This window comes from Carcharodon carcharias, chromosome 17, assembly GCF_017639515.1.
Source record: "Carcharodon carcharias isolate sCarCar2 chromosome 17, sCarCar2.pri, whole genome shotgun sequence".
Taxonomy (NCBI): domain Eukaryota; kingdom Metazoa; phylum Chordata; class Chondrichthyes; order Lamniformes; family Lamnidae; genus Carcharodon; species Carcharodon carcharias.
Genome location: NC_054483.1, coordinates 25,813,474 through 25,836,910, shown reverse-complemented (window position 1 = coordinate 25,836,910; position 23,437 = coordinate 25,813,474). Strand labels below are relative to the sequence as shown.

The 23,437-nt window shown below is 44.9% G+C and overlaps 1 protein-coding gene across 1 annotated transcript; it reads left to right on the top strand.

The window, feature by feature from the left end:
* The first annotated feature begins 4,807 nt into the window (after window positions 1-4,807).
* On the top strand, window positions 4,808-22,448 carry LOC121290174 (eukaryotic translation initiation factor 4E-binding protein 1-like). The gene is made up of 3 exons (XM_041210427.1): window positions 4,808-5,084; window positions 20,653-20,826; window positions 21,990-22,448. Exons 1-3 carry the CDS (start codon window positions 4,952-4,954, stop codon window positions 22,019-22,021), a joined length of 339 nt encoding a protein of 112 aa, XP_041066361.1. The 5' UTR covers window positions 4,808-4,951; the 3' UTR covers window positions 22,022-22,448.
* Window positions 22,449-23,437: the final 989 nt, after the last annotated feature.

Genomic DNA, 23,437 nt, shown 5'->3' with positions numbered 1-23,437 from the left:
ATTTGCCTTATTTTAGTTGAGATACATAAGCTGGCCCTTAAGGAATTCTTGCAAAAACCACACACACTATTTTTGCTAACCAACTTGACTGGACATTTATTGCTGAAAAGTACTTCACCTCAAGATCTGAAGCATTGATGGGATTTGTGTACCTGGCCATGGGATTCTGTCTCCATACTCCCAGTATTGTGCTCTTTTCCATTCACTATCTCACTGATATAATTGCAAATAGAGGCAAATAATATTTGCAAATAAATTTGTGTCATGGTTTAGTCTGTTATGAAAAAATATCTGTGTTATAGGTTCTAAATGTCCTCTGAAATGATATGAGAATCCTCCATCCTATCCTGCAGCAAGTTTAGAAAGGAAACGAAAGATCGTAGGCCCAAAGCACACTATGTACAGATACTGGAAGAAGCCTGGGGTCAATTTAGGAAACTTACTTTGCAATCAGAATATAGTTTGAAAGGAAACTTGACTTCTAATGGACTGGTAAGTGCCCTGCTCCCGCAGATTGGAATTCTGCATGTGTAAAACTGTGGGCTATCATCCTTGCTCATTAATGCTGCAAGATTGACGCATTGAACATTAGTCACTTGATGCATCACCTGGAATAACAGATCTCCTGTGAAATGTAATTTCTTTTCATCCCCACAGTATGCCATCAAAGAGAATTTGTGAAGTATCCTTTTTTCTGTATGAGCTTGGATGTTCGTGCAAAAATGTTCAACAATTGTTCGCAACTGAGATTTTAGTGGCAGATTGGGAAATGAAATTCAAAGCACCTCCATTGGGAACAGGGGAGGTGTTAATGAAAGCGATTGACTTCCGCTTTTAGTAGTCTCCCCTGTTATTTTTCTCTGATCTATATCTTCACTGGAGAAGGGCTAAGTAACTCTCTTTTGAGTTTAAATTGACACACCTGGCAACGGGAGTTCGGAATCTTGTTAATCTTTTTGCAACAAACCCAGGAACACAAGACTTGAACGAAACAGGCCCACACTATGCCATGGGAGTTGTGCCTTTGGATTGAAAAATTGAAAATATCCCCCCCAGTCCAGAAACTTGAGTGCATGCTGAGACAGTGCTGACTGTCGGAGTTGCCAATTTTCAGATGAGATGTTGAATGAGTCCTTTCAGGAGAATATAAAATGTCCCTACTTCAAAGGGGAGCAGGGAAATTATCCCCAATGTCCCAGAACAATGTTTATCCCTCAATCAACATCACTGAAAAAAATACCTGATCATTATCATGTCGCTATTTAGAAGGTTGCTGTGCGTAAATTGGCTGTGCGTCTCCTACGTTATAACTGTGGTTGTACTTCATAAGCACATCATCGGTTAAAAACTATTTTGCAATGTCCCTAGGTCATGAAAAGTGCTGTAGAAATACAAGTCTATTTTTTGTGTTCCCAGAAAGTCTAATTATGTGGATTTCTGAAGTTTCTTGTAAAAATTCTGCAGACTAAATGCACTGTCCATATTTGTGATCGGCAAAGTCAAAAGTTAGCAGAATCCATCTTTATATTTTTCCATCTGTCTGGATTTGAAGCACATCAAACTGTGTATTTCATGAAATGGTATTGCATGAGAGGAGGCTATGTGGCCCATCTGGTATGGGCTAGCTCTTTCAAAGAACAATAATGTTAATCCCACTCCCCAACTTTTTCTCCTGTATGAATTTATCCAATTCCCTTCTGAGTGTGACTATTGAAATCCAAATTCTAAACATTTATTCTCTCTTGAGTTCACAACTCAAGCTATTTTCCATTATCAGTGCTCAATGGAATTTATGCCCAATAGTTAATAATTAATGGTTAAAATAAGATTGAAATTTATAAAGCACTTTCCATAACCAGCAGATGTCTCAAAGTGTCTTAAATCAATTTAATACTTTTTTGAAGCATAGTAATTATTGTAATGTCGGAAACACGGAAGCCAATCTGCACTCAGAAACTCCGATGAACTGCATTCTATAAAGACCATAAAATCTGTTTTTGTGATGTTGATTGAGAGCTTAATATAGGCAGGACACCAGGGATAGATCCTCTGCTCTTCTTCAAAAGAGTGCCATGGGATCTTTAACAGAGACTACTGGAAACAAGGCATCCAGGAACATAAGAACATTAGAACTAGGAGCAGGAGTAGGCAATTCAGCCCCTCAAGCCTGCCCCGCCATTCATTACGAACATGGCTGATCTCATTTTGGCCTCAACTCCAATTTCCCACCCTCACCCCATAACCTTTCAACCCATTACTAGTTAAAAATCTGTCTATCTCCTCCTTAAATTTATTGTGTCCCGGCATCCACTGCACTCTGAGGTAGTGAATTCCACAGATTCACGTCCCTTTGAGAAAAGTAATTCCTCCTCATCTCTGATTTAGACCTACCATCCCTTAGCCTAAAACTATGGCCTCTCATTCTTGAATGCCCCAGAAGGGGAAACATTCGCTCCACATCTACTTTGTCTATCCCCTTTAGCATCTTATATACTTCAATTAGATCTCTTCTCATCCTTCTAAACTCTAGTGAGTATAGGCCAAAACTGCTCAATTTCTCCTCATAAGACAAGCCCCGCATCTCTGGAATCAATCTAGTGAACCTCCTCTGAACCGCCTCCCCTGCAACTACATCCTTTCTCAAGTAAGGGGACCAAAACTGTGCACAGTACTCCAGGTGCAATCTCACCAATGCCTTGTACAGTTGCAACAACACTTCCCTATTTTTATACTCTATTCCTTTAGCAATAAATGCCAATATTCCATTTGCCTTCTTTATACCTGCTGTACCTGCATACTAGCTTTCAGCGATTCATGCATGAGGACACCCAGATCCCACTGCACTGAAGCATTCTGAAGTTTCTCTCCATTTAAATAATAAGTTGCCTTTTTATTCTTCAGACCAAAATGGATAACCTCACACTTATCCACATTTAACTCCATCTGCCAAATTTTGGGCCCATTCACCTAACCTGTCCATATCCAGTTGTAAATTTCTTACTTCTTCCTTGCAACTTACTTTCCCACCTATTTTGGTGTCATCTACAAATTTAGCTAGAGTACCTTCTATCCCTGAATCCAAGTCATTAATATAGATTGTAAATAGTTGGGGCCCAAGGACCGAACCCTGTGGCACCCCACTAGTTACAGCTTGCCATCCAGAAAAGGACCCATTAATCCTGACTCTCTGCTTTCTGTTGGTTGGCCAATCCTCTGTCCAAGCTAATATATTACCCCTAACTCCGTGTGATCTTATCTTGTGTATTAATCTTTTGTGCGGTACCTTATCAAAGGCCTTCTAGAAGTCCAGATACACTATATCTATTGGATCCCCATTATCCACTTTGTTTGTCACAAGTTCAAAAAACTCCCAAACGTTTATCAATTGTATACAATTATGTACAGGGATAGATAAGCAAGAGGTTCCTTCCAGAACCATTTCTCCCTCTGTTCTAGAGACACGTGATCTGGCACAAATGATGCTGTATATTAGCTATTAGCATAATAGTTATGAACCCTTTATATGACAATTTCCAGTAATTAGTGGTGAACACAATTTCCCCAATTAAATGTTCTTCGTGTGATTTATTCCCAACTGTGAGAAATTCTCTAACTCAAAGTTAAAGCAGAATCCATTGAATCTTTAAATGCAAAGTTGCTTAAATATTAAAACCATTGAAGGTGCAGACGACGAAGAAAAATTGGATTTGGATAGAGCAACCAAATAATGCATGAATACATGGGGCAAATGTCCACCTAACCCAAGGTGTGTGTGAAAACATCAAAGCAGGAAGACCAACAGTGGCTGCTGGGATAAAAAAAACAGAAAGTGCTGGAAACACTCAGCAGGTCTGGCAGCATCTGTGGAAAGAGAAACAGAGTTAATGTTTCCAGTCCAATACGACTTCGAAAGTGAAGAGAAGTAGAAACGTGATGGGTTCTATGCTGTTGAAAAAGGCAGAACGGTCGGCTGGAACAAATGGGAAGGTCAGGGGTGGGTTTCAGGATGGGGCGATTGAGATGTCATGGAATAAAAGGCAAGGGGAATGGTAATGGTTGGTAAAGAAACAAAACATAGGGCAGAATTTTATGGCCCTGTCGCAGCGGGGGCACAGGTGTAAAATATGGCGAGCCATTGAAAACTCTATTGACTTGTGTGGAACAGAAAATTCTGCTGACCGGGAAGGCTGTAAAATTTTGCCCATAGGTCCAGAGTAGGTGTTAATAGCAGAATAAATGTTCAGTCTGAAAGTTAAAATAGGATACAAACTGGCACTTGGGAGGGGAGAGGGGAGGGAGTGGGAGGCGAGGGGGAGCGGGAGGCAAAAAAAATTCTAAATGGGGGACAGAGTTCCTGGTGACTGCTGAGCCCCAAGTGCTGACACCAGACAGGAGGGGAAAGCGCTCGGTTATTTCCGGAGGGTTTCCGAAGTGAGGTTCAAGCGGAGAGGCGAAGGCTGGGTGACGCAACAGCTCTCGTCTCTTCCCGCTGCACGTCCGAAGATGACGCAATGCTCACGCGGCGTGGCTCCCCGAGGGTTCTCGGCTGTTTCCGGCATGCGAGGGGGATAGGCTCGGGGAGGAAGGTGAGGCGCGGTGACTTTCGGTTATTTCCGGGCGCTGCCGAGGATGACGCAATGTACGGTCGGGGAGGCTCCCCGAAGGCGCTCGGCTGTTTCCGGAGAGTTTCCGAAGATGACGCCGTGTGGGGAGGCCGGCTGAGCGGATGTTGTCGTTGGCGGGCGGCTGGGGCCTGGTTGTGGGTGTGTGTGTGTGTGTGTGTGTGTGTGTGGGGGGGGGGCAGGGGTGGGTGACTGACTGAGTGAGGGAGTGAGGGAGGGAGGGAGGACCTGGTGTCACTGACTGAGTGTGAGGGACAGACAGAGAGCGAGAGAGATCCGGGCCCCGCTTCCCCTGTCCGCCCGCCCAGCCGCTCACGGCAGCCCCCAGGATGTCCGGAGCAGCTCAGAAAACCGAGAGCCGCGCCATTCCCAGCCGCAGGGTGACCGTCAGCGACTCGGCCCAGTTACCACAAGATTACAGCACCACCCCCGGGGGCACCCTCTTCAGCACCACCCCAGGAGGTAAGGCCAAAAGGTTTCAATCCTACCCCCCACCGATCTCCCCCCACACCCACTGATCTCCGCCCCACACCCACTGATCTCCCCCCCCACACCCACTGATCTCCCCCCCACACCCACTGATCTCCCCCCCACACCCACTGATCTCCCCCCCACACCCACTGATCTCCGCCCCACACCCACTGATCTCCCCCCCATACCCACTGATCTCCCCCCCACACCTACTGATCTCCGCCCCACACCCACTGATCTCCCCCCCACACCCACTGATCTCCCCCCCACACCCACTGATCTCCCCCCCACACCCACTGATCTCCGCCCCACACCCACTGATCTCCCCCCCATACCCACTGATCTCCCCCCCACACCTACTGATCTCCGCCCCACACCCACTGATCTCCCCCCCATACCCACTGATCTCCCCCCCCACACCCACTGATCTCCCCCCCCACACCCACTGATCTCCGCCCCACACCCACTGATCTCCCCCCCATACCCACTGATCTCCCCCCCCCACACCCACTGATCTCCCCCCCCACACCCACTGATCTCCGCCCCACACCCACGGATCTCCCCCCCATACCCACTGATCTCCCCCCCCACACCCACTGATCTCCCCCCCACACCCACTGATCTCCCCCCCACACCCACTGATCTCCCCCCCATACCCACTGATCTCCCCCCCACACCCACTGATCTCCACCCCATATCCACTGATCTCCCCCCCACACCCACTGATCTCCGCCCCATACCCACTGATCTCCCCCCCCACACCCACTGATCTCCCCCCACTGATCTCCACCTCCCCCACTGATCACCACCGCCCACAACTGATCTCCCCCCAACAACTGATCACCCCCCCCACTGATCTCCCCCTCCCCCACTGATCTCCCCCTCTCCCCATTGATCTCCCCCTCACCCCCATTGATCTCCCCCACCCCCCACTGATCTCTCCCGCAACTGATCGTTCCCCCTTCTCCACTGATCGTTCCCCCTTCCCCACTGATCGTTCCTCTACCCCCTCCACTGATCTCCACCCCCCCCACTGATCTCCTCCCCCCCACTGATCTCCTCCCCCCCACTGATCTCCACCCCCCTCACTGATCTCCTCCCCCCCCACTGATCTCCTCCCCCCCCACTGATCTCCTCCCCCTCCATGATCTCCCCCCTCCACTGATCTCCTCCTCCGCACTAATCCGCCCTCCCCCTCTGATCCTACCATTCTTCCACTGATCCTCCTCCCCCCCGACTGATTCCCCATTGCCCCCCACTTGATGTAATTCTCCAACCCTCCCACTCCCCCGCTGATCCCATTCCCCATCTGACACCTCCGCACTGTTCCCTCCCCTACTGATTCCTCTACCTAACTTCACAAGATTCTCTCCACTGATTCCCCCCACCCCCTCACTGATTTCTCTCCTGCACACCCCACTGATTCCCTGCCCCCAACCTCCCACTGATCTCCCTCCCCCCCCCGCCACTGATCCCCCTCCCCTGCTGATCCTCCCCCCTGCTAATCCCCCCCCCCCCCCCCGCTGATCTCCCCTCCTCCCTGTCGATCCCTCCTGCCCCCGCTAACCCCTAACCCCCTCCCCACTGATGCCCCCCCCCCACCACGGATCCCCGTCATTTCCCTGATCTTTCCTCCCCTCACTCCTCCTCACCCACTAATCACCCTACCCTCCCTGGTATTCGGTTCCCTCGCTCCTTTGAACCCCTCTTCCTTCCCCCACTGCACCCTAATTCCTCCCCTCTCCTTGCTGCTACTGAACAACATGATGTAATCAAAAGTAATATTGGTGCAAGTGTGACGGGTGTCAGGATGTAGGACCCCACAAGGAAAGCTGATCTGCTTTGCTGGGTGAAATTTCAACACTAGTTTGAAATTGCAAAAGATAATTGAGTTTTTCAAAACATGAGACGCACAAATGTGCCAATTTTTAAACTGTGCCAAAAATAATGTCACGTTTGGGAGGAAAGTAAGCCTTGATGACTGGATTAAAAAATACAATCCAACAGCCAAGTAAATTGATCACAAGGCAGTAAAACGATCGCAAGGATCACTTGAAACGACAAGAACCACTTCACAATCGCTCAAAGCCTCAGATTAGATTATAGCCTCAAAATAATTTTTTTTCTGCATACTTGCATAAAGATTTAGCTTTTCTTATCACTTCGTGTTGAGCTGCACTAAGCTTTTTGTGTTTCCTGTCTCTTTGACACGAGATGTGGTGATAAGTTCTAACATCTGTAAATTTATGCAGCATAATTGAGGTTGATGACTGGGAAGTTTTCATCCTTCCTATTAGTTGTCAAACATATGTTATTTTATCATTTTGATTCAAGCTGTTTAGGCATTTCAACCAACAAAGGCAGATTTGAGTGTCATTTGAAACCCTCATCGGTTTGTAGATTTAAATTATTTATCGCTTCCAGTTCTGTTGTAATGGTTATGGTTGGGATCTGGTGTTGGAAAGATGAACGCGAAATCCAGTGCTGAGAGCTGACCCGGTGTGAAGCAGCTGTGACGAAGGCTGTCATTTTCGCCATGTCCGTTAGCAGCTGCTGCCAAAACAGTGCTTGTTCCTGTGAAGCACAGCTTTGTTCTGTCTGTGGCTTTGCTTTTCGATTTCACTGGCTGAATTGCATTTGAACCCTGCGAAGCTTGCTGTTTGCTTCTATCTTGCAAATGGTTGCTTTTCAGTCTTGTTTCTCTCCCTGGACTCCTTGAAAGTAGTCATCCAGGAGCCTTTGATCAACTTTTGAAGTACCTGGGGCCAGTTGCTTGCAATATTAGCCATTCTTCCTCTTAGGTTGGGAAATTGAGCATTCTACCTCTCTTCCTTTCGCCAATAATTTTACTTTCATTTCTGTGCAATGAAGAAAGGGGTGCTAGTCCCTCTGCAAGCTGCAATTTTTGTATAAATCGGTCAGCCAAGCCTGAGCTGATAAGACAAGTTCCACTCCCATGCTTCTCAGCTTGAGAGGTCAGGAGTGGAATGCTGGTTAATCTATTAAACTATCCCTCCTGAGCTCGGAGGAGCCAGTGCCCACTGTATCCACCCTACCTGAAGAACCTAGTGTGGCATAGGTTGCTCCAGATCTTGAGGGAACCAGGCAATTTGAAATTGATTTGAAAAATCATTAGTTTTCAGTGTCTCCTTGCTATGCTTGTTGATGTTTGCGGAATGATGGTGTACATATCAGCACTGACGTTTCTGCAGGCATACGAGAACTTCATGTTGTTTTATTGCGGCACAGTTCCACAGCCAATGAAGTACTTTTTGAAGCAGAATTCCTGTTGTAATGTTGGAAAGACAGCAGGCCATTTGCACACAGCAAGTTTCCCCAAACATGATTTCCACAAATATGATTCGGACTGGAAAACCTCTTTCAGTACTGTTGGTTGAGGGATAAATATTGACCAGGCCAGCGAGGGAAAAATAGCGGCCATGGGATTTTCTACACCCATCTGAATGGGGCAGACAGGACCTTGGTTTCATGTCTCATCTGAAAGATGGCACCGCTGACAGTGAAGCATTCCCATACTACCGGCTCTAGAGTGTCAGCCCAGATGTTTTGCTCAAGTCCCACAACCTCCTGACTCAGAGATGAGAGTGCTGCCACTGAATCATGGCAGACACCATCTTGTCGAATAACTGCGGCGCACTGAGCATTTTTGAGTCTGGAAATTCTGCTGTCTGCATATTTCAAACCAGTGGACAAAGTGCAGATCGGTGTTGCAGTTAGGTATTTATGTATTCAGTTTGTTCTCTTACTCAAAGCAAAGAATCTTAAAAGATGAGAAATATCTCTGGCATTTTGAATTAGGTGAGGTACATGTTTGAGGTTGAAAGGTACTTGACTACTAATTAATTTCTCTCTTTTCTGCTCCTGCTACTCTCATCTTGAGCTTCCCCTGACCTTGGTCTGCTGTCTGTGCATGATAAGATAGACACTTTGTGTGAGTTGGAAGGGAGTTTGGCAAATTTGTGTTGCGAGAGCGTGTGTTTGAGGCTAGGCAGCTCCTGCCATGGAGGGAACTGCAGCCCTTCCTCCAGTCCATTTCACAAGAAGCTGAAAGTCATTTTCCTCTGCTGCACCACAGTGAAATGTACTGTGCCACAACCTGTGACTTGGCATGTTTTGAAATCACCGCGGTGATCATCATTTTACTTACATTGGCAACCCCGGGGAGGGCTGAGTGAGAAATGGAGGCACGGAGAATTTTTATTATCTAGAATGTATGCAGAATGCCTGAAAGGGTGGTGGAAGCAGATTCAAGAGTAACTTTCAAAAAGGAATTGAATAAGTACTTAAAGGAAAAATTTGCAGGGCTATGTGGAAAAAGTAAGCGAGTGGGATGAACTGAATCTCTCTTTGAAAGAACCAGCAGTGGCATCCTGTGCCAAGTGGCTACCTTCTGAACACTCATTTCTCTGGAAATACTGGAAAGGCTGTTATCTAATTTGCTGACTGAGAGCTGTTTTTCCCAGAGGAACTGATGATACAGGTTAATAATAATACAGGCTCTGAAGAAGAGTCATGCAAACTCGAAACGTTAACTCTGTTTCTCTCTCCACAGATGCTGCCAGAGCTGCTGAGTTTTTCCAACATTTTCTGTTTTTGTTTCATATTTCCAGCATCCGCAGTATTTTGTTTTTATGACAATACAGGTTGTTTGTAGGTTACCTTTCTGCCACTTGTGGTCCCCGGGAGACTTGTTGCTGCATGTGTTCTTGGAGGTCCCTGTCTGGCGATAGGATTGTGATCAGGCTAGAACAAAGTACAGATCCCTGTTAGAATACAACGAAGTGGTCATGTTGGAGCAGCTATTTAATCTTCAATATGGTAGTGTTGTGTTCATGACATGGGATGAGTCCCACCATAGCAAATTGTGAAATTGAACTCAATAAAAACAGCGCTTTGTGAGCTGGCACCTTCAAAACTGAGTGTGAAGCTGCCAGGTTTTCGAAAAGTACTCAACAGTTTGAATGCCACCTTGAGGGAAGGAAGCCTGCCATTCTACCCTATCTGGTCTCGATGTGACTACAGTCCCACTGTGTGTTTGACTGCTAATGGCCTCTGCTGAGCTTTTTCTTATTCATTCATGGGATGTGAGCATCACTAGCTGAGCCAGTCTTTACTGCCCTTCCTCAGCTGCACTTGAGAAGGTGGTGGTGAGCAGCCTTCTTGAACCGCAGCAGTCCCTGTGGTGTAGGTACACCCACAGTGCTGTGAGAGAGGGAGTTGCAGGATTTTGACTCAGCGGGTGTTATCAGGTTAATTAGGGAAGGGCATGGTAGTGTGGTGTCATCGTTTCCTGAGAAAAATACTTGGTCAATAAAGAATAGCAAGGGCACTATTCGTTTACTGGGGAGGCGGTGGTATGGTGGTATTGTCACTGGACTAGTACTCCAGATGCCCAGGGTAAAGCTCTGGTGGCCCGAGTTCGAATCCCATCAAGGTGGGATTTCCCAGATGGCGAAATTTGAATTCAATAAAAAAAATCTGGAATTAAAAGCTTAATGATGACCATGAAACCATTGTTGATTGTTGTGAAAACACATCTGGTTCACTAAAAATGTCCTTTAGGGAAGGAAATCTGCCATCCTTACCTGGTCTGGCTTACATGTGATTCCAGACCCATAGCAATGTGGTTAACTCTTAAATGCCCTCTCAAATAGCCTAGCAAGCCACTCAGCTCTCAAGGGCAATTAGGGATTGGCAATAAATGCTGACCCAGTCAGTGATGCTCACACCCTATGGGTGAATTTAAAAAAGGATCAAAAGTACAGTACTAAAATTAGCTTTTGTCTCAGTTTCGTTTCCCTTATGGGAAAGCACACTTGTCGCCATCAGACACGTGTGCAGTTGCAAGATTGAAATCTGAGATTACAAGCGCAGATCTGAGTCCCATCAAGTATAATGAGTCTCATTGTGAGTGGCCCTTGGGCAAGGCTTTGCTCAGTAAGACGGCCCTTGACCATTGAGGAATGGTCCAAAGTGAACAACAGTCTTAGCAAGTTGCAGGATACTGATAAACTGTTTGATTGAAACTTATAGCAGTTCTTAGCAATTATTTGAATATGCCTCCTTTCTAGTAAGCCAGTGTACATCTTTTAGATTGCTTCCTATCATGTGTTCCTATTAAGATCCAACCAGAGATTGTTAATCTGCCTTTGACGTAGTTATGACAATTAAATAGTACACACTGGAGAGTCTCAGCACTTTCCTGGTTGAATGGAGGTACCACTGGACGGTGTTACGTGATCTCTCTTTGCAATGCATTTTTCACACCTAGTGCACTGTAGACATTGCTTCATGCTGGCATTTTGTTCATGGCGCCCGTCACCTCTCCATTGTCTTGTCAACATGAGTTTTCTTCATCTGTCCACTGAAGCAGTTTTGAAGTGTGGTCGCTGATGTAATGTGACATGGCAGCCAATTTAGGCACAACCAACTCCCACAAATAGCCATGTGATAATGACCAGAAAATCTTTATTGGTTGAGGGATAAATATTGTGAGAAACTCTTGCCCTTTTTTGAAATAGTGCCATGGGATCTTTCATGTCCACCTGAAAGGGCTGGCTGGTCTTCACGCTAACATCTCATCCAAAAGACAGCATCTCCAATTGTGCAGCACAGGACAGTTAACCCAAATTTTGTGCTCAAGCGTCTGGAGTGGGACTTGCACAACCTTGTGACTCTTGAGGTGAGGGTGTTACTGAGATAGACACTTAATCGAAGTCTTAATGCAGTCTGAACAGTGTTGACAGGCTCATTAATGGGAGAGGCATCACACCCAACCTGATTTTGAACTCGTTCAGCTATACTTTGTAATAGGAGTTGTTTGGTTTTGATCATAAAGGCGAATAATAATTGAATGACTGCTGTGTCCATTGCAATGAGCTCTGAGGTAAATGGCATGATCTGCTTCTCTATCCTAAGTATGAGAGGCTGCAAGACAATCACCCATGGTAAACCTCTTGGTCTTACAGATGATACCAAATAGTATCTTCCTTCATCCTCTATTTTATTTGTTTCACATTGGGATAAATGCAACCATTCCGTGTGATGACAAGATCTGAAGGATGGTAGAGCTACTGGCAGAGTACAGGCACTCCATTCTTTCTGATCCCTTTCCCAATCCCTTCAGTGGGAGACTATTGGAAGTTGGGCTTCTGGCTCAAGGATGGGTTTAGGATCTCCTGATGTTCACTGAGCAAGCTGATGTTTTAGTGGTGTCCAGGAGGTCTGTTGAGAAATAAAGGAAACCTGATACATTATCCAAGTCTTCATATAGCTAACCAACTACTGCTCATGTTGGTCCTCACAGTTCTCTGCCCCCTATGAAGTTTGACTGCTTCGCTGTCGGAGGGATACCTGTAATCCACCAGGGTGGTTCTGATGGAAGAGCAGAGTGTCGGATAAAGAAAGATGTGTAGATTTATAGTACCTTTCACCACTTTGGGACCTCCCAAAGCCAGTTCAATCGTTTTGAAGTGTCGTCATGTATCCAATGCGATTTTATATGGAATCTGCAACAGAGAAACAGGAGCTTTTGCTCCATGCTGGTGCTTATGCTCCACATGAGTCTCCACCCATCCTACTTCATCTCACCCTATCAACATAACCTTCTGCTTCTTTCTCCCTCTGTTGTTATCAGTTCCTGCGGCAGAGAGTTCCACATTCTCGCCGATCTCAGGGCAAAGAAGTTTCTCCTGAATTCTTCATTAGATTTTTTTCAGTCATGACTTTGTATTGATGACTTTTTGGACTTGCCCCATAAATGGAAACATCCTCTCTACTTCTACACGATCCTATCCCCTCATAATTTGAAAGGCATGTATCAGGTCCAGTTTTCAGAAGAAAAACCTGGGGCAAAATTAAGTCACTTGGACAAATCCAGATTAATTAAGGAAAAATGTAGTTTATCTCGTGTAGCTGTATTGTTTTGATGAGGTAGCAGCGAGGGTTGATGAGAATAATGTTGTTGATGTGGTATACATGGACTTCTGAAAGACATTCTATAAAATGCTACATAACAGGCTTGTTAGTAATGTTGAAGTCCTTGGAGTGAAAAGGACAGTGGCAGTATGGATACAAGGTTGGCTGAGTGACAGGAAACAAGAATAATGGGGAATGGTTGTTTTTCAGACCGAAGGAAGATGTACTGTGGGGTTCCTGAGGGATTGGTATTAGGACCACTGCTTTTCTTGATCAATATTAATAACCTAGACTTGGGTGCATGTGGCTTAATTTTAAAATTTGCAGATGACACAGAACTTAGAACCATGATGAACTGTGAGGAGCAGGGTGGACACATGGCAATGACAATGTAGAGAAGTGTGAAGAGATGGCTCAACTGGAGGTTTCTGTCCAGCTCTGGGAACCACACTTGAAGGATGTGAAGGTACCAGAGAGGGTGCAGAAAAGACTTCCGCGAATGGTTCCAGGGGTAAGGGACTTCAATATGAGGACAAGTCTGGGATTCAGTGTTGGAGAAGCTGGGACTGTCCTCCTTAGAGAAGAGGAGGCAGAAGGGAGATTTGAGAAAGGTGTTCAAAATCATTTGGGGTCTGGACAGAGCAAGAACCAAGGACTAGAAGGCACAGATTTAAGATGATGGCAAAAGAAGCAATGGTGACATAAGGAAAAACCTTTTCACGCAGCCAGTGGTGAGGACCTGAAATGCACTGCCTGAGAGAGTGTGGTGGAGGCAGATTTGATTGTGGCTTTTAAAAGAGAATCAGATAATTATCTGAAGAGAGAAAAAAATGCAGAATACACCAAAAGAAGTGAGGGAGTGGCACGAGGTGACTTGTTTTTGTTGGGCTGTGGCACAGACATAATGGGCCCAATGGTCTCCTGTTCTGTAATCATTGTATCATTCTTACTTTTACTTTGCATTTCATTCTGCGATCAGAAAAGGGAAAGAATGAACACTTATTGTCCTGCATGTTAATTTATTTTGTGGGGGGGAGGGAATGGTGCTTCTCCTTTCTGATGAAGAGTCAAACTGACTCGAAACGTTAACTGTCTTCCTCTCCACAGATGCTGTCAGACCTGCTGAGTTTTTCCAGTTATTTTAGTTTTTGCTTCTCCATTCGTTCAGTGAATAGCTGAACTGTACAGATTAGGAAGGGAGCTTTTAATTTTCACATTGGAAAGCTAGAATTGGCCTCAACACCATTGGGTTGAGGGGGAAAGTTGGACCTCAGTTTCCTCCCATGGTCAGATTAGTGTGTGAGCTCGAAAGAAGTCAGTTACAGATTGGACAGCCAGCTGATCTCCATTGTGAAGACTTGCACATGAGTCATGGCCACATCAGAGAGGTACTGAAAGATGTGGTTGCAAGCAGCAGTTCACATCACTTCAGTACACTGTGAGGTATCCGACTTGAGTATGGTTGATTAGAGTGAAGCTATTAAGCATTTGAGGCTGTGCAGTCAGTCCAGTTACTCATTCATCTTCCTTCTAGATAGGTTGAGAATTTGTCCTTCCCGTTACACGCTGAATTGGACTCCAACACAATACTCAGTTACTGCCTAATTTGTACAGTGGGATTGTACCGTGGCCCACAGTTAATGGCAGAAGAGAAAATTGGTGGTGGAAAAGGTGCATTTTTCCTGTTCATCTTCCCTCGGGTGTCATTGTCTAACAGGATCATGATATGATCTGCATCCAGGTTTCTACTTGTGGTACTCTTGGAGAAGGAGTGAAGACCCATCCTTTTGATTCTTCACTCTGTTAAGAAATGCCCTATTTCTCTCCTCAACATGTGGCATCAATTTGTATAAGCTCAAGATGAATTGAGGAAATGATCATGTGTCCTGAACAAAAAGCAGAAAGTGCTTTAAAAATTCAGCAGGTCTGGCAGCATCTGTAGAGAGAGAAAAACAGTTAAAGTTTCAAATCAAATATGACTATTCTCCGGAACGGAGGGGTTCCGAAGAAGAATCATATTGGATTTGAGTTTCTCTCTCTACAGAAGCTGCCAGACCTGCTGTGTTTTTCCAGCACCTAATGTTTTTATTTCAGATCTCCAGCATCCACAATATCTTGCTTTTATTTTGTGTCCTGAACTGCCTGTGACAAAAACAATGTCACCAGAAATTGGAAAATGATGAAACAGAATAATTGGTCTTGACACTGTGGCTGAATCATCACATCGCCACCTGGAACAAGTTCAACAAGAACACACAGGTCAAGGTTCTCAAGAGCATCTTTCATCATCAAGTTTTACATTTTCCCTTAAAAATGTAATGAGATGGACAATTCACACAAAGTTCACATCCTTCCTCCAGTCCAAGTGTTCATTAGTTTGCCCTTTGTCATAGCAGGGCTCCATCTTGTTGCTAATTGGAACATAATGATGATTGGCTGTTTCCTAATTCTCAATTGGCCAAACCCACACATTTGCTTGTGAATAGATGTGTTGAAAATTGGGTTTGAGTTGAGGCACGCACCTTGTCATAGTTGGGAAATCTAAGCCTGTCTCCAGTTTCAGTTAACAGCACTTAGGTATTTCACACTGTACCCTGAGCTACACATTACAGAGTCGGCTTAAAAGCTGAACCTGTTGAATGAGTAAACGATGGGGCTCAGCAGATTAATGAAGGTTTTTGCATTTGCGACAACAACAAAATCAACTCCTGTACGACTCTTGCATCCTGCACTTGTGGAAGAATTTTTATATGATCCCATTCAAACTGCCAATATACAAGACAAGCAATCATTTAATTGCAGGTACAGCTATTTTAGTTGTGCTCTCTGCACACTTTAAAATGTGATTTTGGCGAATTCCAGTGAAACATTGGGTATGATTTTGGGTCAGGACCTTGACGTCGGGGTCAAATGGGGGTCTTGACCCAGCACTTTGTCAGGCACAGTCACCCAGCAGTAATTTTTTTTCCCTGAATAGGGGAGCGCTAATTAAAGATGGCGGTTGGGCTGTCAAAGCTGGAGGACCTATGCAGCCTTCCAGTGCAAGAGAGTGAGAGGAGGAACATCTCCAGCTTGTGCTCCCAGCAACTAGAACAAAACTGAAATAAAAATGATCACAGCTGCTACTCCACCATGTAGAGGGGAAGCTCCTCCATAGGGCAACCTGCAGCTACAACTGTGGCCATGTAGGCAGGAGCAGGTCTCCAAGCCTTCTGCCAGGAGGCTGCTTACAGACAGCTGCACTGCTCCTGATGCCAGTCAGCCTCCAGTTAGTGGCCTTTCAATTGTATTAAGCTTCCTGCTGCTTGTGGGTGAGCTGGGTAGCGATTCTGCCCTTGATCTGCCCCTCAGAAAAATGGTGCCGGCAAACTGGCATGCAGGCCTATGCCACAGAATTACCTGCCCACCTCTGTTCTTGCTCCTATGTTAGCGCAAAAGTCCTGCCTGCCATCTCGAACTGTTTTAAATCAAGAAGCAGATGCAGTCTATATTTAAAAAAGGGAATTTTTTTTTTATTTGTTCATGGGACGTGGGCATCGCTGGCTAGGCCAGCATTTTTTACTCATCCCTAATCACCCTTGCTCAGAGGCCATTTTTAAGAGTTAACCACATTGCTGTGGGTCTGGAGCCACATGCAGACTATACCAAATAAGGACAGCAGATTTCCTTCCCTGAAGGACATTAGCGAAGCAGATGGGGTTTTATGAAAGTCGGCAATGGTTTCATGGTCATCATCAGACTTTTAATTCCAGATTTTTATTTAATTCACATTTCACCATCTGCTATGGTGGGATTCGAGCCCGCCTCCCCAGAGCATAATGCTCGGTCTCTAGAATACTAGTCCGGTGACAATATCGCTATACCACCGTCTCCCAGTCAGTTGTTAGCCAAGCTGGATTGTAAATGCTTTGTAACTGCTAACCAGTAAAGACAATTAAGATATTTTTAGAAGTTGATTTTTATAATTTGGTGTTATGTTTCACGCCCCCATCACCCAGACCCACTTCACCATGTATTGGTTTTTATTTAGAGAAATGTCTTTTCTTAATCCTTCACCTCTCTGGTTCCCAAGGCACCCAACACCATTTTTGGCAGGAGCTATGGTAAGACTTACTCCCAGCCTTTTCATCCTGTGCAGCTTCAGAGTAAGCTTTGAGGTACAGTTATCCCAGGTGGGGATGAGAACAGCTAACTTCATTGACCTGAATCATTAACTTAGCTTGTCTGTCCATAGGTGGCTGCCTGACCTAAAGAATTTCCAGTATAATATATTGATTACAAATTTACAGCATCCACAGTGTTTTCTTTTTCCAAGAAATTGTTCACCCCATCTTTTACTGGAGGAATAATGTCGCACAGCAATTGCCACAGTGATAAGGAACAGATTCTCACACAGATTATATTGACCAAAATTATCCCTGCTTCTCTACATCCTGTTGGGCGTATTTTGTTGAGTTCAACACTAAGTAATAGCAACCTCTTTTTTGTACCATTTCAGAGTACGGTATCAGATATTGAGATTATATAAGGTTTTTAAAGACAAACAAAGTGTCAAATCAACAATGTTCAAAATGGGGCAGTTCATCATCTGTACAGAAGCTTAATCATTTATTGGCTTGCTATTCCTCCTTGACTTTGTTTGCTCACGTTGTATGCCCTTTTTTTTATCAGGGATGACTATTTGAAGTCAGTATCCTCCAAATGCTGATAGTCCCACGATAAACATTCCCTCTGTGACCTCATCGCATTCTGTCCAAATATTGGCACAAATTGACAAGGGTTAAGTGGGCATTACTCCACAAAGAGAATAAATGTGACCAGGATCACAGCGCTGACAACAGAAAAAAGGGAGGCTATCTGCTCAAGTTGCAGTGAAAGCTTTTTAGAACATACCTCATTAACTGAAGGTGACAAACCTGTTGTTGGGAGAAATATTTCTACATTGCCAGATGTACATGTTATGTCTTTGAATATTATCTTTAAGTGGATAATGTTTCTAGTAACCTTGAGTTTATGTTTGTTCGTTCAACATTGACTTGAATGGGTGCCCAGTTTTCAAATAGCTCTTGGCTCACAGACACCAAATCTTAATGAACATTATTGAACAGACCTCATCAGTAGCTCAGTGGACACATATGCTGCAAGTGGTTTGTTCAATCAGAATTCAATCCCTGGCACCAATGTTCTATATCCTAATATGCTCCAAAATCCTGTGCTCAGAGTAGGAGGAGATTGGGTTCATTGTATACAGTTATCCATTCTGATGATTGGATTGGTTGTACTGTTCTCCATTCCGTCCCACCACCCCGCCCCCTCCTGGTCAAATACTCCACTTGCCACTGTACGTGCAGTTTAACCCCACGTCCACCATATGGATTAACAGAGCCATACCCCAACAAAACACCCAGAAGATGGATAAAGTGGAATAAACCCAACCCCGTCAGTCTTGTATTGTACAGGCATTCATTTTCTACCTTCTTGATGACCAGGCACAATGTTTGAAGGAAAGTACCTCACATGAGCAAGCACCTCCCTGCACACTTGATATAACATTTCTTTTGTACAACAGTTTCTTGCGTCCAGTAGCCTAAAGCATTACTGTGTCATGTTAAGTATCAGCAATACTTCAGTTAACTGCCTGTTTTCATTACCCATCATTGGGCTCCATGCCGCCAGATAACGGAAATTGTTAAGCTGCAAAAAGACTTGATTATGTAACATTACAATCGGCAGAATATTACTTTCCACATTTTACTGAGAGTATAGCCAGAAGCATAATGTAGTGTGTGTCTGCAGCTGATAACATTGACCAAGGCTTCGAAAGGAAGCAAATGGGTTATGTGAGAGAGAGAAATTACATTCGTGCTTGTGAAAAGCTTCAGAACTAAATTGCCTGCATGGCAGTAAGACCTGGACAATGTTTAGGCTTGGAATGCCAAGTTGCAAGGGCCATTTATGGCACATAATCATCCAATGACCATCTCCAAAAGGAGAGAGTCTAACCACTTCCTTCACCCTTTTCAAATCCCCCACCATCAAAATCCTGGAGTCCCAATTGAGCAGAAACTTGACTGGATCAACCACATTAATTCTGCGGGTGCTAGAACAGTTTAGAGGCTGGGAATTCTGCATTGAATAACTCACCTTCTATTCCCCAAAGTCTGTCCTCCATCTCCAAGGCACAAGTCAGGAGTGTGATGGAATACTCCCCCTCTTAGCTGGGTGAGTGCAGCTCCAACAACACAAGAAGCTCAGCATCATCCAGGACAAAGCAGACCGCTTGATTGGCACTCCCTCCACCACTGATGCACAGTGCCAGCAACATGTACAATATCTAAGGTGCGCTAGAGCAACTCACTGAAGTTCTTTCAACAGCACCTTCCAACTTGCTTCTAGAAGGACAAGGGCAGCAGGGGCATGTGAACACCATATGCTGTTTTCTACACCACATGGCAACAGCTCCACCTACAGCCAGGCAAATAGCAGCAATGATGGGATGAGGCCCTTTAGTGGTCATTTATTGGCCACTTAGGGCTTCACTGGGTGGTGGGATGGGAAGGTCGAACATCGGCCAAGCCGCCCTTATCCCGCCTAATTATCTGCCCTTTCTGCCTCCAAGCTCTCCACCAGCAAGAGCAGAAGATTCTGCCCTATATCCCTGGTCCCTCGTCATTGCTGGGTCAGAATCTCTTCCTAACAGCACTGTAGGTGTACCTTCACCACATGGACTGCAGAGGTTCAAGAAGGCAGCTCACCGCCACGTCCTAATGGGATGGGCAATAAATGCTGACCTTGCCAGAAATGCTCACATTCCATGAATTACAAACACTTTGTGCCTTCAGCTGATAACACTGGCTGAGGCTGGAAAAGGAAGCAGATATCTGTGAGAGAAAGCATGCCTGCTTTGGTGAAAAACCTCAAAACAAAGCTTTCAGCTGAATTCCTGTGTCTTCGTTGGAAACAGGATGCCTAAGTCAGTTTGAAGGGCTGAATTGACTAGATTTGGCTTTCAGATAGATGACATACTATTGGTTCAAGGACATCACTCCCTTGTCTCTGTGTATGATAAAATGGTAGTGATCTGTAAGGGAAGGTTCCCACAAGTGTAGGGCATTTGAACAAAGATCTTAGTCAAAATTTAAAGACTTGAGAGTAGGAAATTAACTTAGGCAGTGTGGACCACTGCCACAAGGACCAGCAAAACCCTGAGGTGCTAATTGAAAGTAGCATTTAAAATGCTGTCCCTCGGAGAGAACATTTTAAAGGCAATCAGTACAGTTTTGAATATGCATGATATTTAGTGAACTGATGAATATTCTTTCATGCTGTCATGGTAGCGAATTTGGAAGGTGCTGTAACACAGGGTTCATGAACTTGAACTGGATCCCTGGCTGCTTAAACGTACTTGATACTGCAATCCTCTCAATGACATCACGGGCTAGGATCCAACCTGGAGTACTCTGGTTTCTTGTGGAAAAACATCATTCAAAACAGCAAGCGTCCTTCCATCGTGGCAGTGCAGCCTGAGAAAACATGATCCAAGTCTGTAAAACCTGCACACTTGTAATGAATAACATTAACTCCCTCTTGTTCTGATCACTGCATTGCTTTCATGTTGCAGGCACCCGCATTATTTATGACCGCAAATTCCTCATGGAATGCCGCAATTCCCCTGTTGCCAGGACTCCTCCGCGTGATCTTCCAAACATTCCGGGTGTCACAAGTCCGAATACAGCAGAGAAGGTGAAGCCAGCAGCAAATCACGTGAACAGTCATGAGGAGAAGGCAGCAGGTGGTAAGTCATGGGAGCCGGTGTATTGGTAGGATTTCCGGGAAGGGCACATTGCATGGGGTAGGGGTGTTAGTTTGTGTTATCCACTTAACACCAGCACTGTTATTGTATATTTAGTCCATCCAAACTAGAGTCTCTGATTTGAGCTTTGTCTTCATCAGCTGTCCCTCGATTTGAGGATGATGTCGACACTGGTTGGTGAGTTTCTGTAGTGACTGAACCGGCCGATTCTTGACCCATAGATCTTTGGGCACATAGGGCAGGATGCCCTACGAGGGATCCAGAGTGCAGGGTTTGCTTCCTTTTCTTTCCTTCTCTGCCTCATCATTAGGACATTGTAACTCAAAGTGTGATGCAACTTGATGGACAAGTTGTAAGCATTTTGAGCAATTGGTAACATTAATGCCCAGTCATTAATGTCCACGCTGCCGCACTTCAAGGAGAGCTTCACAGTGTCTTTGAAATGTTTTCTTTATCCACGCTGGAACACTGGTCATTTGAGAGTTGAGAAAACAGGACCTGGCGGCTGTGATGCTTTTGGGCATCCAGACGTTGTGTCCAGTCCAGTATAGTTGATCTTGCATGAGTTTTGCCTGAAGGCTTGTGGAGCTAACTTCAACAAGACACTGGCGTTTGTTCGACGGTCCTGCTGTTGAATCCGGAGGATGCAGAGGAGGCGTTGCTGGTGGAATTTCTCTAGCACTCTTATGTGTCACTGATGCACAATCCAGGTCTTACTGCAGAACAGGCGCACGATGGCGATAACTGCTCTCTACACCAGCAAACAATTGAGACATGATATTTGGCTTCAGTATGACTGGATTAATGAGGGGGTTAATCAACACGGCTTGCAATTCTGATGACTATCTCGTAAAATCTGCATGTGAGAAACATGGGACCTGATTGCACTGTGCTGCTTCATTCCTGGCCCGGTGGGCTACCATATTTTTTCCAGCAAGTTAAATGTGAAGAATGAGAACATGAATGAGGTATTGCAATATTGTGGAAGCAATCTCTTGTCAAAAGTGAGTCTGCCCTGTAAAGATGGGGTGGGAGGTGGGCATAAATGGAGGGTCAGGTAACCAACCATCTTCTGACAGTTGCGTCAACCTTGTAATAATGAAAAGGTCACTGAACACCTTTTTTGTTTTGTTTTGCTTCAACAGGAGATGATGCCCAATTTGAGATGGACATTTAAGTCACGACACATAGTTTCCTCCAGAGTGAGGAAGATTGACCCTGGACTCTCTTCAGCTGGGCTTGTCGGTCAGCCCAGCCACGAGCTCGACTTAAAAAAAAATAAATATGCAAACATTTCCTGCCATTGACGGAGTCCATCTACTTCTATCTGGCTACAGACAGCAACACATTCTTCAAATGCTCGGAAAAGTCAAAAGTGCCGCGTGTTGTATGTGGTAGAACATTTACTGTTTGAGTTGGTGATGGGCATTGTCAAGAGGGGGCATCCCTCAGGTTCTGAATCTGTTTAATCTGGTTTCAAAATTTGTACGCCTTTGGTAATCAAGGCTAAAGGTTAACTTTTCAGAGATGTAATTCTTGGTGGGAGGGAGGAAAAAGAGAGAGAGAGAGAACCAACAAAATAAAGCAAAATGAAGTCATCTGAACTAATTTTGTCAGGCCTCAAACAATTTACAACTTTACCAAAATGTTTTGAGTTTATTGATCAAGTACATTTGTAGTATATAACTCGAGTGCGTTGTACACACATGATGAAAGAGCATATTAATATGGGCAAATAGGGCTGATTGGAGATAAAACTGGCTTTTGCCCCTTGTAACAAGCGAACAAACATCTTGTTGTCCAATGAACTTATCTTCCTGGCTTCCTTCGACATCTCTGAGATCAGCTTCTTCGAAGTGTTGAAGTAATCTGACCAACTCTTGCCAGGACTTGTATTTTATTTTCATGCCTTGGTGTTCTCCCCTTGGAGAGAAACAGTGTCAAGTACTGAAAGGATCCCCAGGCTGATTAGCAGCTTGATGCCAATGCTCCTTCCATAGCCATCCTGATAGCAGCCAAGAGGCTGGCCAGTCATATAACGGTGGGGAGGATTTATGGGCTCCCACAACCCGTAGAATGAGTTTGGGCCACCCACACCAACCAGACTCCAGCGTCTTGCTGGATGTCATCCCAGAATTTAGAGACAGTCTTTTGATGCCAGGATTGGCTGGAGCAGGTTTCAAATCTGGCTCAGATAGGAGGGCTGCAACAAAGCCAAAACATTGCCCCAGTAATTGTTAACTGAACAATCTGTGTGTGATTTATCAGTTGGAGATATCCCTCCCGAACTCCCTTCTGAAAAGGTTCATGTGTTTTCATCAAGTCTGAATTCCTCTAGTGATATTATTGATTGCAGTAGCACTTGGTACACTAAATCAATACATATCCAGGCTGTGAGATGGAGAGAAATATGAAATTTAGTATTCAAGATGAAGATGTGCTTTCAGCAGGTGAATATCTTCACTTCTATTCATGATCACAGTCCAAATGCACAGACTATTGATGCAAAATATATCCTCCCTTCACAGTTCAGAAGCTGAATGCATAGCATGGTGGTGGGAAATTCCACGTACAATCCCTGCTCTGCTAAATT